Here is a 14075-nt window from a genome sequence, read left to right as displayed (position 1 = left end):
ATTTACAGTCGTTGGATAATTTACACTGGCCACAGAGGCAAAAATCTAAGCACATTCTTTCACTGCCACGACAAGCCCATGATACTGGATTGCACACTTGCGTCTGCCAAGTTCGCTGTACAAATATGAAATCCAATACAGTAACACTGTACATAGGATTAAACACCTTTAGAATGCAAATATGCTACTTTTCAAGGGAAAAAAATCTAAGTCCTGAAGAACCTTGCTAGCAGAACAACTGGATTATGAAGAGATGAGACTTACCTTGACCTATGTACTAATGGCTTGCCAGAAAACTATCAGCATCCTAATCCCTCTTCCCTGATACCAACTTCTTGAAAGGTTGTGATAGCAAAAGTTAGAAATAGGCTTGCATAAGAAATTAAAGAAATTTAAATAAACAAGGCTAAGCCAATTTAAGTATTGGTTTTAAACTTCCACCAAACACAGCCAGCTAAGGGCACCAGGTTAGGAAAATGTAAACATTTTTCAAGCTGAGCTTAGCTTCAAGTGGACTTCATACACATATCCGTGTAGTTCTCTTGTCAGCAATATGGAACTGTGTTGCCACTGTTTTTTCTCAGGGTTTTTTCAACTTCCCACTCAAGCCCATAGCTTTGATATTTCCAAGAAAATTCCCATTCAGGTACTAACCAGCCAATTTCTGAACCAGGACAAAGTCAATCAACTGCCGTCACTGCCAGAGATACCATATTAGAAAAGGCTGCATTTACTGTATATTGATAAAAATGTGGAAATACATAATTCAGAAAGGGAGACATTGAAATTTCTCCTCCCCGCTTTTCAGAACTGACACTTTATTCTATTTCTCTTGTCCTTATATCCTCAACAAATGTCTTTGCTGCAGCTTTCCCAAACTTGATGATTTCCAGATGGATTGGAATTTACAACTTTAGAACTGGTTAATAGTCATGCTATCCAGACATATGGAGCGTTATAAATCAACACATCTGGATAATGCCCTTTCAGACAAAGCTGGGTTCATTCTAACAAAAATCGGCTTTTCTCACCAGCAGGTTTCTAGTCATCCGTATATAGCATGCATGGCACTCATTTGATGTAACTAGCACGTGCATTTCAAGTTGCTGATTTTCACAGCAGACATATCAACTCCAGTTAGAAAAAGGGACTAAAAAGCAAGCATGATGAAGTTGATTGCAATGATTGCCAGAGGCCAGAACTTACCAAACGATTGTTCTCATATACATTTTCTTTGGATAGGGAAGTAAAGTCCCTGCAAATTGAAAAGAAAAGAGATTGTCATAAAACAGGTACAATAGATTATACAGCTCAGTGTTGCAGTATTTCTCAGTAACCACTAGTAAAATTTTCAGAAAATAGGATCTTTGTAATTCATTCTTTGATATTACAGTTGAACAAGAATGCTTTAAATTGTGGACTTTTCAACAATACGGAAGGAGGGAAACTCTAACTTTAAAACAATCTCAATAGAAGTGCCTTTTTAAAAAAAAGATCTAGCATAAAAAGTACTCTGATTAGCAAAGGAACAGCTTTACAGCTCTTTCTTTGCAACTTGCCAAAAATATGTCCCAATGGGTTCACCTGAAATCTAGGTTCAAAATCATTGTTCATGGATACACTCCATTTTCTCAATTCCTTTATACAGTTTCCTTGCACATGTTTCCACTATGTGAGAAAATCACTGAAAGTGTGAATAGTTATTGAAAATTGTACTGACAGTGAAGCTAAACTCTAGAGATAGTGAAGCTAAATTCAAGAAAAACAGAATACAAGGCCGGGACCAGTATAATTATTATTAATTTTTTTGCAGATGGCAGATACGTTTTACAATATACACAGAATACACCAACATGTCTGGTGGGTTTGTTAATAATTCCTAAATATATTTTGAATAGGGGGGAAGCTGATTAAATCCTATTTTGCTAGGATGTATACAATGAGGGCAACGGGACCTAAAAATCAAATAAAAACTGCATATATAGTTGGAAGTGAGTTTTATGGTTATTTACCATTCATATATTTGCAGGATCAGCCTTTATTTATCTTTTTGTTTATGTTTACTTACTATGGAGTTAGAATTTGATGCTAGATCTACTAATAATGATTACACACAACACTGCAGAACCTGTATCAATCTTACTGTTACGTAGAAGAGTTTAATAACTCTGGGGCTAAAATATACATCTCCTTAAGATTCATTTATGATCCCAGAAATTAGCCTCAATATTAGACTTTGGTATGATTTGATATTATTCTGCCTTACAGTCAACAGTACTTGCTGATGGACTTTATTATATATTTTCCAGTCCATGTTAACTCTTAGTAATCAGATATACTTTCTCCAAGATGATGTCCCCAACCAGGCATTTCAGGTCTTCTAACAAAGCATCCTTTGCTGGTGTAATTAAGTCCATCACAATTTATTATCGTAGTTGTCCTTCCTTTTCCTTTCACATTTCCCAGAATTATGGACTTTGCAAGAGAGCTGAATCTTTGCACAATGTGTTCTAACATATTATAATTTCAGCTGTAATTTGTGTCTCAAACAAGAGCTCTAGGCTGGATTTTTTACTTAATCCAAAGTCATCTCTGAATTCTTTTACGGATTCTGATCTTCTAGATACAGGTTGTCAAGGCATGTATATCTCCAAGGCCTTCACTTCTCCTCTACCAAGTACTAGTCTACAGAATAATTTTGACTATTTCCTTTACAGTTGATATTAGTCAAACCCAAAAGGCAAAAACTGTGGACCACTTCAATACATTGTAGATCCTAAGGCTGGTTGTTGTACCTGCTGTCATTGGACCTTCTTTATATTTAATCTTACTCTTATTTTTTTCCTCATGCTCCTTGACTTTCATTATTAGATTTCCAAATAATTAGTATTTACAGCTATCAGAATAACATAATCACTATAGCACAGATTATTGCTTTTTCTTCCTCCAATTTTAAAACTATGCTCATCTTCTTCAAATGCAGCCCCCTTCACTCTATATATTCAATCTTGAGGATGAATAAAGGAGCAGAAAGTCTCGCCTCACTCTTGCCAACCTGGGGCAAATCTCTTTCACCATGTTCTATCCAGATTGTAGCTTCGTACCTGTGTGTAACTTTTGCATAAGGACAATGAGATATCCTAGGTTTCCCATTTTTAAGGACATTCCATAGTTTGATACAATAAACACAATCAAAGGTGTTTTTTTTCTACAAATAACAAAGCACATTGTTTACTTTTTTAAAAAAATAGTCTTATTTTCTTGTATAATTTATACAGCTGCCCGTCTCACAACAGTGACTCTGGAGAGTATGCAAAGATTAAAACTAAAACAAGAAAATAAATCTATGGCATCCAAGGCTAAAACAACAACAACCAATTTAAGAATACATCACCAGCAACCTTTGGCCTTCTCAATTATCCAGTATGCATCAGCAAATGTCTGGGTTACCTGATCTTTTCTAAAGTCATTTTGAATGTCTGGTATCTCTCCTTTTATGAAGGGCTTTAATCTGTGTTGGATAATCCTAAAATATTGTGTGATATTTTGCATAATCTGTTAAATGTCCTTGTTTTGGCTCTTCTAATTTTTGGGACATTGTTTCATTCTTCAAATTTATGGCATAGCTTGGTTATTATATTTCTGATTTTTCTTCTGCTGCATGACATAGTTCTATAGCTATTCCACCAATTCCATTTGGTGATTAATGGAGTCCTTATCCAAATTCATCATTTAGTACCAAAAGCTCTTGTGAAGTATGGAATATCTTCCAAGATATCTCAGATGCTAACATCTTTACTGTACAGAATTTCAATATATTCCTTCCATCCCTATTTGATCTTTTTGGAATAAGGTATTACCTAGCCAATGGCATACTAATTAATGATGGAGCCAGCTTCTCCATTCAGAGATATTTTGGAAATCCTTCCCTGCTTTTCCATGTCTGTTTTAATCTTCAATATCAATGCAATATTATTTTTGTCTCTTCTAACAACTTTCTGAAATCCTTTGTTAAGTTCTTTCATGAGATTTTTTTCCTTAGCTTTGGCTTCTCTTCTCTTAGCAATTTCCATTGTTTGTTCCAACATCTATTTTACTTTTTGTTGTTGTTTTGTTGATGTTTGGCAGTTTGCTTTCGCATTCATCCTTAATAACTTCTTTGGTTTCACTACATAATTCCTTCAATTCTCTTATCAATAAGGTTTAGGACTTCAAAATGATTCCTGATATTTTCCTTGAAAATTGTGTGTGTGTGTGTGTGTGTGTGTGTGTGTGTGTGTGTGTGCATGCAATATCATTTTGGGAAGCTGTTTGGCTCTGCTTTTCTAACATTAGCTTGATTTAGAATTTACACATGAATAGTTCATGACTTGTTCCACGGTCAGCCTCTGGCTGCAATTTTGCAACTGAGTTTTTCCATCTCCTTATACCAACAGTATAGTCAATTCAATTTCTGGGTATTCTATCTAGTGATGTCCATGCATATAGATGTTGTTTTGGCCATCCAAAGAGTATGCGAGCAATGAAAAAAATCTGGACTGGCAGGAACAAATAAATGGTTTTGCTTCATTTCAGCCTCCTAGGTTACATAGTTTAACTACATTTTCCTCTTTTCAACTTTGGCTTTCTCATCTCCAACAAGAAGCAGCACAGAAAAAGCTGTAAATGTTACTGGGAAGGGAAATACAGGCAGCACAAACAGGATGTGTAATCTCACACCTCAAATGCAAGTCCTCACCTCCCTGAGCAGTTTGCCTGAGGAGAAGCCAAAGCTCATGAGTCCAGAGAAGGATGCAGAGTCAGTGTCAGAAGGCAATCCAAAAGTCTAAGACTCAAATGTAGGTCATGGATGTTTTTCACAAGATGCAGTCAGGTAGTTGCTCCCAACAAGGGACTGATTGCTAGCAGTGGTTCTAAAATAGAGCCTCTACCAGGTGCAAGCAATTACCAGTGGAAACACTCTTGTGTGGCAAAGAGCTGCTCAGGTCTTCTCCGATCTGCTCTTCATTCAGCCTTATGTGCCTCAGGGCTAGGAGGAGATCCTGCATCAGAAGTGTCATTCTCTGCTGCTTCCAGCTGCTCAGAACGCTCTGCAACCATATCAGTCCCAGGTGTGTTCCAGGTGCTTTCTAAGATACCTCCTTAGACTCCTTCCAGTTTGAGCTGGCCCTGACACGTTCTGTTAATTTCAGATTGACTAGAAAACTTGTGAATTTCCTTTTTTTCCCCCCTGCAACAGCGATTCAAGCATAAACTTAGATAACTACCGGTACTATATTAAAGGATTGTCCACAAAGTCTAATTAATATTAGGTAAATTAGTCATTGTATTGTACCCAAGTACTGTCTTTCTATATCTTCTGGACTATGAAAGCAGAGGCATCCCTTTTTTTGTTTTTTATATACTGAGTGGTAAGCAGTACGATGGTCAGGTTGAAAGTGTCAATTTTTAATCCATTTCAATTTGTTGATATTGCAGATGTTAACCTGTCCTAAAGGTAAGGTAAAGGTTTCCCGTGTCTAGTTATGTCCAACACTAGGGGCAGTGCTCATCTCTGTGTCTTAGCTGAGGGACCCAGCATTGTCCAAAGACACCTTCCGTGGTCATGTGGCCAGCATGACTATATGCCAAAGTGCACAGAACGCTATTATCTTCACACCAAAGTGATACCTATTTGTCTACTCACATTTGCATGCTTTCTAACTGCCAGGTGGGCAGAAGCTGAGACCAGTAAAGGGAATTCACCCATTGTGTGGGGCTCGGATCTTGAACTTGGGCTGTCAGCTTTCCAGCTGACATACTCAGTGTCTTTAATTGCTCAGGTATCACGCCCCGTCCCCGATATGTCATAGATTCATTTAATCTTTCATTGTGTTGTGCTATTTGCATGTTCCATAATCCTATTATAATTCTGTCTTTACATCTTGAGAGTTTCTTTTCCTGCAGAGCAACATTAGGAACAAGAACCCTATTGACTTCAATGCAGCATCATAGTTACTACAGTACTGTACATCTAAAAATCCGCAGCTCTTCCTCAATAGCATATCGAATGCCATCCAACTGGAGGGACCCCTCATCTGGTATCATATCATCCATCGCTGCAACCCATTTGGCACAAGCCTTCTTGGAAAGCCATTTTGAGAGGGTAGAAGGGATCGTATTCAACCTCTCAAGCCTCACTCCTAAACTGTTACAACTCATTTTTTAAATGTTTTGGGGGTTTTTTTATTGCCAAAAGGAATCTAGGCTTCTGATTGGAAGCCAGTATGCTGAGCTGAGTGCTTTAAAACATAATTAGACAACTCATGACCTGATAGGTCTTTGTTTCAGATATTCCCTTGCCACATTCCTCAATGTCTTCAACAAAGGCAGAGCTTCTAATATATTAGAAAAGTTCCTAAGAATTCAGGAAATTATTCAGATATATCTGCCTTGAAACAGCCCATGTTGAACTATATAGCACAATCAAATATCAGCAGCTGACTACAGGAAATATTTTATGACATTTTGGATTATGTCATAAAATGCCAACCAGTTCACCGAGGGCTCTGATAAAATGAAGCTTAGGTGAAAACAGGATTTCTTTTGATTTACCAATGGAGTGATTTTTGACCATTTCTTTCTATCCTTTGATCCTCTAGCTTCCAAGTCAAGACATGCTGAAGCAGTTAAAATGATTCAACATTCCCTTCAGATGTTCCTTGGAAACTTATTTCTTAACATGCCATATCCTTGTAAGGCTCTATGTGTCAAGTTGGCAACGCAGGTCACTACCGTTAACTAAGAAGTGCTTACTTAGACCATTTGCAAGAGCAGGAGATTCATAGCTGAGATATTTCACAGCAGTAACTTGTGCTTAATTGGCTCTGGGCTGAATTCACCTCTTTGGAGCAACTTGCTTCAAAGGTCTTGTGCTTATTGGACAGCTGCTTCATAGGCCCTCAACACTGTCACATTCATTTAAAAACTACTGAATGACCAAGTATCTTTATCAGTCATTCATCAATGTCAAACCTAATTTAGTTTGATATAATAGAGAGCTAGGGTGGTCTAGTGGTTAAGGTACCAAGCTGGAAGCCATGGGACTTTCAGTTGTACTCCTGCTATTAGGCATGAAAGCCAACAGGGTGACTTTGGGGCAGTAATTCTCTCTCAACCTAACTCACCTCACAGAATTGTTGTTGTACAGAAAATAGCAGGAGAAAGAAGTATCATGTTTGATCTCTGCCTTGTTATTTATAAAAATAATAAAGGTGGGATAAAAATAAATAAACTAGCTTTCCCCAATCTGATGTTCTCCAGGTATTGTACTTCAATAATTCAATAATTTTACCAGTTGCAGTCCCACTATATCTGGAAGACACCAAGATGAAAAAGGTTGCTAGCGCAGTACTTCCATATAGATCATAAATTTACTAAAGACATTTCCATTCTTCATTCTCATAGCCAATTATAATTATAAACCTTATCAAGATAACTGATGGCATAGAAATGAAATGAGGATGATGGTAACAACCATGTCGTAGTTTTTCTGCTACTAATTTGTCAGATTTTTAAAAGTTATCCAGTTGTAAGAGAACAGCACTAAACAAGAGTTTGAATTTGGTGATTTCTACTATGCTTTCCAATTATAATTCCGTAATTGTATCATAGCATACTGGGGTAGGGAGATAGGAGAAGGATTAACAAATATGCAGGGTAGACAAATATCCCCTAAATAATTATTTGCAATATTTTTCCCCCAGAGTTAAATTGGATTGGGACTCAGTAAATGTATTTACATAATATACTTAACCATTGGCTAAAGACCTGATGCTGCCATTTGCACTATGTGCAAAGCTGGTTAGTTTTAAGGTTAATTCATTTATTTAGCTTGATTCTTTACATAAACTCACCTTATTAAATTGGTTTACTGGTCTTGTGCAAATAAATAATATATTAATACCTGTTTGAAAGCAGCTCAGGCTTACCCAGAACTAAAAATGAGGGGGTCTTCAGATGGAGACCTTCCTGCCCCCACCTTCCTGCACGTTATTCCACCCAAGCACTTATTCTGATTAGAAAAAGCAATACATTAAAACCCTGGAGGGGTTTTAACTAATTGGAATGAACCATAAGAATTGTTTATATATTATTCCAGTTTAAATGTTAAATGTTAGATATTGTTTATGGTTATATTTGTAATAATAATTATGCTATTGTTATTGTGGAACTTTTATTCTCTATAAACTGAGTCATACAATTGCAGTGGTTTAAAAATGTAGCAAATAACCACATTTAACTCCCTCTCCATTATATACAACACAGAAATAAATATAGGACACATACAGGATCATATTTTGCTAGTTTCCGTGGATATTGTCTAGATCAGTGTTTTTTTCAAACATGCCTGAAACAACATGGACAACAAAGTAGTTTGACTATGGCAACACATGAGAGAAGCATTAATATTTGCTGGCAAGAATACATTTGAAAACTATAATTTCACAGAACTTCAAACAGTATTCCCTGATTATGGTCTGGTTGATAATAGCTTTTAGAAAGTCACTTAGGTGAGATGGGTGGTATAGAAATGTGATAAACAGTCTATACTTGTTTTTTCTGGTGATAAAGACTGGTCTATTTTGACAGAGGCCAGGTTATCAATCAGCTTGAACTAAAAGAGTCTGTGATGTTAAAAATATCACTCTATTGTAGGATGAAATTTCCATTTCTTGCACAAGCCATCTCAGAGAGGAGGAACAAGGAGGAAGACTGAAACTGAGTTTTAGCTAAATCTGAAAAGTATAAAACTCAGCTTCATAAAATTTTTGTCATGAAAGCGGGCACATCCATTTCATTACTGTAGACAGGCAAGATTACAATTATTAAAATACGAACTTTGGTTATCTTTTGATTTGGAGCAGAAAGGAAAAGTTTATTAAGGGGTCCATCAAATTTTCAGCCCAAAAAAAAATCAGGAACCAGTTTTATACACTATTTTTACACGACTCACAACTGAATTATTCACCCTATTTCAGGAAACGTCTGAATTACAGGGAGTAGTAGATCCCATGTCAGACACATCTGAATGGCCCAGCTCTTTCTACACAATAGAATAGAATAGAATATTTTATTGGCCAAGTGTGATTGGACACACAAGGAATTTGTCTTGGTGCATAGGCTCTCAGCTCTCAATGAATTTCCAGTTATATTCCACTACCGACTGCAGAGTGGCAAACAGTCCTTGTTTGGGATCAGTTGCTATGGAGTAAAAGGGTGCCAGTTGGTGCCTTTGCTAGAGGGGTATGAAGCATGAACAGCTGGGTGGGGGTCTCTCTAGGGCTCTAAGTATTACTTTAAGATGACTTCATGTCCGTCTCTTGGAGGGGGCGCCTCTCTCCAGCCAGCTTCTAGCCTGTAGCCCACCTTTTCTCCCTCTTCAAAATTCCCAGGAGGAAAGCGCTGGTTCCCCCACTCGGGAGCTGGAGAGAAGCTCCTCCTCGAGCGGCTGGTGGTCGAGCCGAGCTCGGGGTTGCTGGGCCTAGTCCCGCACGCCCTGTATGCGGAGAGTAAGGGGTGGGGGAACGAAGAGGCGGTCGCCCGGTACTCACAGCAAATCAGGCCGGTTCCTATGGAGGATGGCGCAAAAGGCCAGGCCATCCCGGAAGGAGCTGCTGAGGTTTCGGATCTCCACGCCCGGGTAACCCTCGCATTGGCGGCGGCACCAGGCCTGCAAGGCGCTGCGGGGGCCCGACATCGGAAAGGAGGCAAAGAAGAGGGAGCCCGGCTCAGGGAGCCTCTGCCTGAGAAAGCGGCATGGACGGAGCGGAGAGCAGTGCCCGATGCTTGGGCGCGCCTCCCCGGGCGAGCCAACGGAAGGCGGCGGGGCCGAGCCTTCGATCTAGTACGGCTCCCGGCCCGGTGCCTGGGCGGGGAGGCTGAGCTTCGCCGTTCCCCGCTCGGGTTCTCTGGCGGTTCCCCGCTCCCCTCCTACCCCCGGGGGGCGCCTCCTTCCACTCCCGCCCAGCAACACCGTCGGACTGTGCTCAGACCTGTCCCTTCTCCGCCCATGATCATCCCCGCGCTGCGCGTTGCTCTTAGTCATCCGTCAGCCCAGGGACGGGAGAAGGCGGCTGGGCGCGAACGGAGGCCCGGGAACAGGCACCCTCCGGCCGCCTCGCGATTCTAGAAAGGTCGCTAGTTCGGGGCTGCCCTTTACGGTCAGTCAATAGAGCCTCCATGTTCAGAAAGCGTAAAGAAACTATAGTTACGACCACCTGGATATCCTGCTCTGACCTTTGTGGAAACGGTGCTGTGCCAAAGGACATTTGGCTTGATCCACCTTTAGGGCTTGACAGGGAATGGAGATCTCGAGCATTCAAGAAAGAAAGATTCACAATTAGATCAGGGCAAGGTCAGATGTCCAGTTTATCCCTCCACTGTGCATAACTGAATGGCAACCACATACTTAAAATTATGAAATTCCTAGTTTATACATTGGCTCCCACCCCTCATCAAGATGCCCTTCCCTAAATGTGCGCACCATCAAATGTTCATACTCACAATTAGATTAATGTATAAATCTTAAAGCCTTATTTTTCCTTGCAGATACAAGAGAAAACTATTCAGGGTGTCTGGTAAAGATCTAATAATTTGAAAATATTATTTGAATTTGAGGTTTTGCTTGAGCCCAAAATTTCTGTTGTTAAACAAGACAGTTGTTAAGTAAAGTTAATTTTGCCCCATTTTATGAGTTTTTTTCCACAGTTGTTAAGTGAATCACTGCAGGTGTCAAGATAGTAACGTAATTGTTAAGTGAATCTGGCTTCCCCATTGACTTTGCTTGTCTGAATGTTGCAGGTGATCACATAACCCCAGGACACTGCAACCATCATAAATACATGTCAGTTGCCAAGTGTCCTAATTTTGCTCACTGGACAATGGGGGTGCTGCAATGGTTGTAAGTGTGAAAGCCAGTCATAAATCATTTTTTCAGTGCCACTGTAACTTCAAACAGTCATTAAATGAATGGTTGTAAGTGGAGGACTACCTATTTACTCACAGTAACTATGCTATCTATAGAGAAATATAGGAATTATTGGAAATGTTATCCAAAATTAATAGAGGGTATGGATGAGTGTGTACATGCTTACACATGCATGTTTCCATGCAGTTTTAAGAGGTTGAATTATCTGCAGTGAAATTAGAAAGAAATGAAATGGCTCTGTAGGAAACAGCAGAGCACACTCAGTTCTATTCACAATGCAGCAAGTTGTGTTTCCACATCAGCAGTGTCACCAAAGAGTTGTGGTGATTTATTTCTGGCATTAATAGTGCTACACATATTTTTATTTGTTTGTTTTAAGAATTAATGCTTCTTTCCTATTAAAAGGAACATTTATTTCCATGCAGCTCCCCTCAGCAGCACAAGCAAAAAGAACTTAGAGTGAATTATCTTGTTTTTCCTGTTTTGCATCTCTCTTCAGAATCGGTTAAGGATGCATGGAAAACACCAGGTTTGGGGGGAATTTTACTGCTTGCGTTATACTTCTCCCTTATTTGGACGGAAACTGAGGAGAGTTTATTGCTGCAGGAAATCTTGGGAGTTTTCCCAAGATTTCAAGAAATCAAGAAAACTTGGGAGTTTTCACTGCTAGTTTTTAGCATTTCAAGTCAGAAGATGTCAAGGCTAATAATGCTATAAATATGCTATAAATAGCACTCAGGAAGCAGGCATCTCCATTCTTTCACCGTTTTCATTTTCTAAGTAATATTTCAAATACAGAACCCCCAAGTAGAAATGTCCAGCTTTTGGATTTTGGAATGAATACAGCAGTAAAGAAGTTTATGCTACTGTTTATAAATTCAAATAGCAGAATTGTTTCCAAAGTTTTCTTTAACCTAGATCTAGGATACATAATATGTGTGTTCCCTAATGTTTTGGGTGCAAACCCATCATATAATATGAACATATGATTACTTATGTGCCTACTAAGGCATTTAAGAATACAGCAGTAAAGAAGTTTATGCTACTATTTATAAATTCAAATAGGATTGCTTCCAAAGCTTTCTTTAACCTAGATCTAGGATACATAATATGTGTGTTCCCTAATGTTTTGGGTGCAAACCCATCATATAATATGAACATATGATTTACTTATGTGCCTACTAAAGCATTTATAATTAAAATATAGCTTTTCTTTGCCCTTATCCACTTTTTATTTAACTATCCATCTCTCTCAGATGGCTCATTTTGGAATGCACAGCACTGTAAACCCCTTTAATATAAAATAATACACAGCTGCCCCCCAAAATTGCATACCCTTCCAACAGATGCCCCTATTATTTACCGGTATTCTATAGATTGTTCTGCAGGAAGTCTCCCAAGAGAAACTGGCATACTAAATATATTTAAACATACATACCAGAGCAAATATGGAGTTCAACAAAGCAAATTCCTCAGACAAAGAAATTAAAGAAAGTAAATGTCATTGAAGAGAATATCAATAAAAGATAATTCAGTAATCACTGGAGAAGAAGTGTTCATTCAGGCAGATCTATCAAGTTATCCCATTTGAGAGGTACATTATGCAAAGCACAAAAACATTCTGCAGAGCTCAGAAGAGAGCTAGTAGGCAAAAAAAAAAAATCCATGAGATAAGAAAAAAATATATAACTGAACTTTGTTCACATCAATACCATTCTCTGTAACTATCCCTGCTCTTTTTATGTCCAAACCATCTTTGCTTTTATCATATCCATTCAGATTTGTATGAAACTTCTTGTTCTTGAAATATCTCACTGGTTTTTTTCAGTATCTTCCCAATAAAACAATAATTTTCTTATTCTTCCCATTCCTATATGCAAATGTGTGTATGTGTGTATGCAAACATACTTAATGTGTCCCCCCTCCTATTTCTTCGATACAACAACCCTGTGAGTGAGGTTGAGTTGAGAGACAGTCCCTGGCTCAAAGTCATCCAGATGATCTTTCATGCGCCAGGTAGGACTAGAACTCACACTCTGCTTGTTCCTAGTTTTCTGGATTCAGTCTCTGTATATGACTAAACCTCCTCAACAGGTTTCCTTTGTATTGTTCATACATGTTTACATCCAGGCTACATTAATTTAGTATCTATCCATTCTTGACTTCCTGTGTCCTGATTTTCTCACATAAAGCACTCAATTAAAGGGGATATAGCATTCACTGAGGAAATAGTATTTAAACAGTATTTAAGAGTAGCTATGTACATTCAGGAGGGGTTTACCGGATAGGAAAACCTGCAGGCTGTGGGAAAGATTGAGCTCAATGTAGGCTCTGCCCATGCTCTCTCCTTTGTCTTAAAAAATTCTGAATCAGTTTTGGAGTGTTATTGATTGCCTTTGTTTTATATTCAGCAGGAGAGAAGGAAAAGACTGAAAAATACTTTATATATAAAGGAGGAGTGGGGAACAAAAGGACGACAAGCCAGCCTGTAGAGATAATCTGTGGGAAGGAAGGAGGAAAAGCTTGCATTTGAAAATTACATGAGCAGGCAGGAAAGTTCTTAATAAGCATTGGCTTGTAGTATATCCCATGTTTCCTTCAATAATTACTCTATTATAAAAGCTTTCCTTCTGTCTAAGCTTTAAAATGGTACAGTTTTGGGGTGACAAGGATGAAAGTATCTCGACCTACTTGAAAAGGAAGTGGGATGGGGGTGCTGGGACTTCATTATAAGTCCTTTGCCACTGTACATCCATTAAAAGTGAAGATACTTTAAAAAAAACCTTAGCAAATAACTACATTATAATGATTGTGGTAGATCGAATTACACCCATTTTTTCTATAAACTTATAGTAGAAGTTATGTGTGGTTTGGGATATCAAAAACTACTTGAAACTTTATTAAACTGCATAGACCAGTCAGACAAGGAAGACTGGAATGAGAAGTTGCACAAGGTAGGTGTGGATGGGTGTGTCTTTTGTTACAGCTGTTTTAGCCACACAGAAATATTTGAGTCTGAACTCTCAAATGCCTTGCAGTGCTATAATTAACCAGCCTCTATGAAAACCAGTGTTTCTCATGCTGGCTGGGGAATTCTGGGAGTTGA

At 38.6% G+C, this 14075-nt stretch overlaps 1 protein-coding gene across 1 annotated transcript in view; it reads right to left on the bottom strand.

The window, feature by feature from the left end:
• MICALL1 (MICAL like 1) overlaps positions 1-12645 on the bottom strand; it is a 38287-nt gene extending 25642 nt beyond the window's left edge. Inside the window, exons 1-2 of the mRNA XM_034403128.3 lie at positions 9594-12645; positions 1207-1255 (exon numbers count right to left, since the gene is read on the bottom strand). Coding sequence (XP_034259019.2) covers positions 1207-1255; positions 9594-9739 — 195 coding nt within the window. The 5' untranslated portion in view covers positions 9740-12645. The remainder of the gene's footprint in view (positions 1-1206; positions 1256-9593) is intronic.
• Between the last annotated feature and the right edge of the window lie 1430 nt (positions 12646-14075).

This window comes from Pantherophis guttatus, chromosome 7 (genome assembly GCF_059756535.1).
Source record: "Pantherophis guttatus breed Tessera chromosome 7, ASM5975653v1, whole genome shotgun sequence".
Classification (NCBI taxonomy): Eukaryota; Metazoa; Chordata; class Lepidosauria; order Squamata; family Colubridae; genus Pantherophis; species Pantherophis guttatus.
The sequence above is the reverse complement of the archived record's forward strand: the minus strand, read 5'-3'. Positions and strand labels throughout refer to the sequence as shown.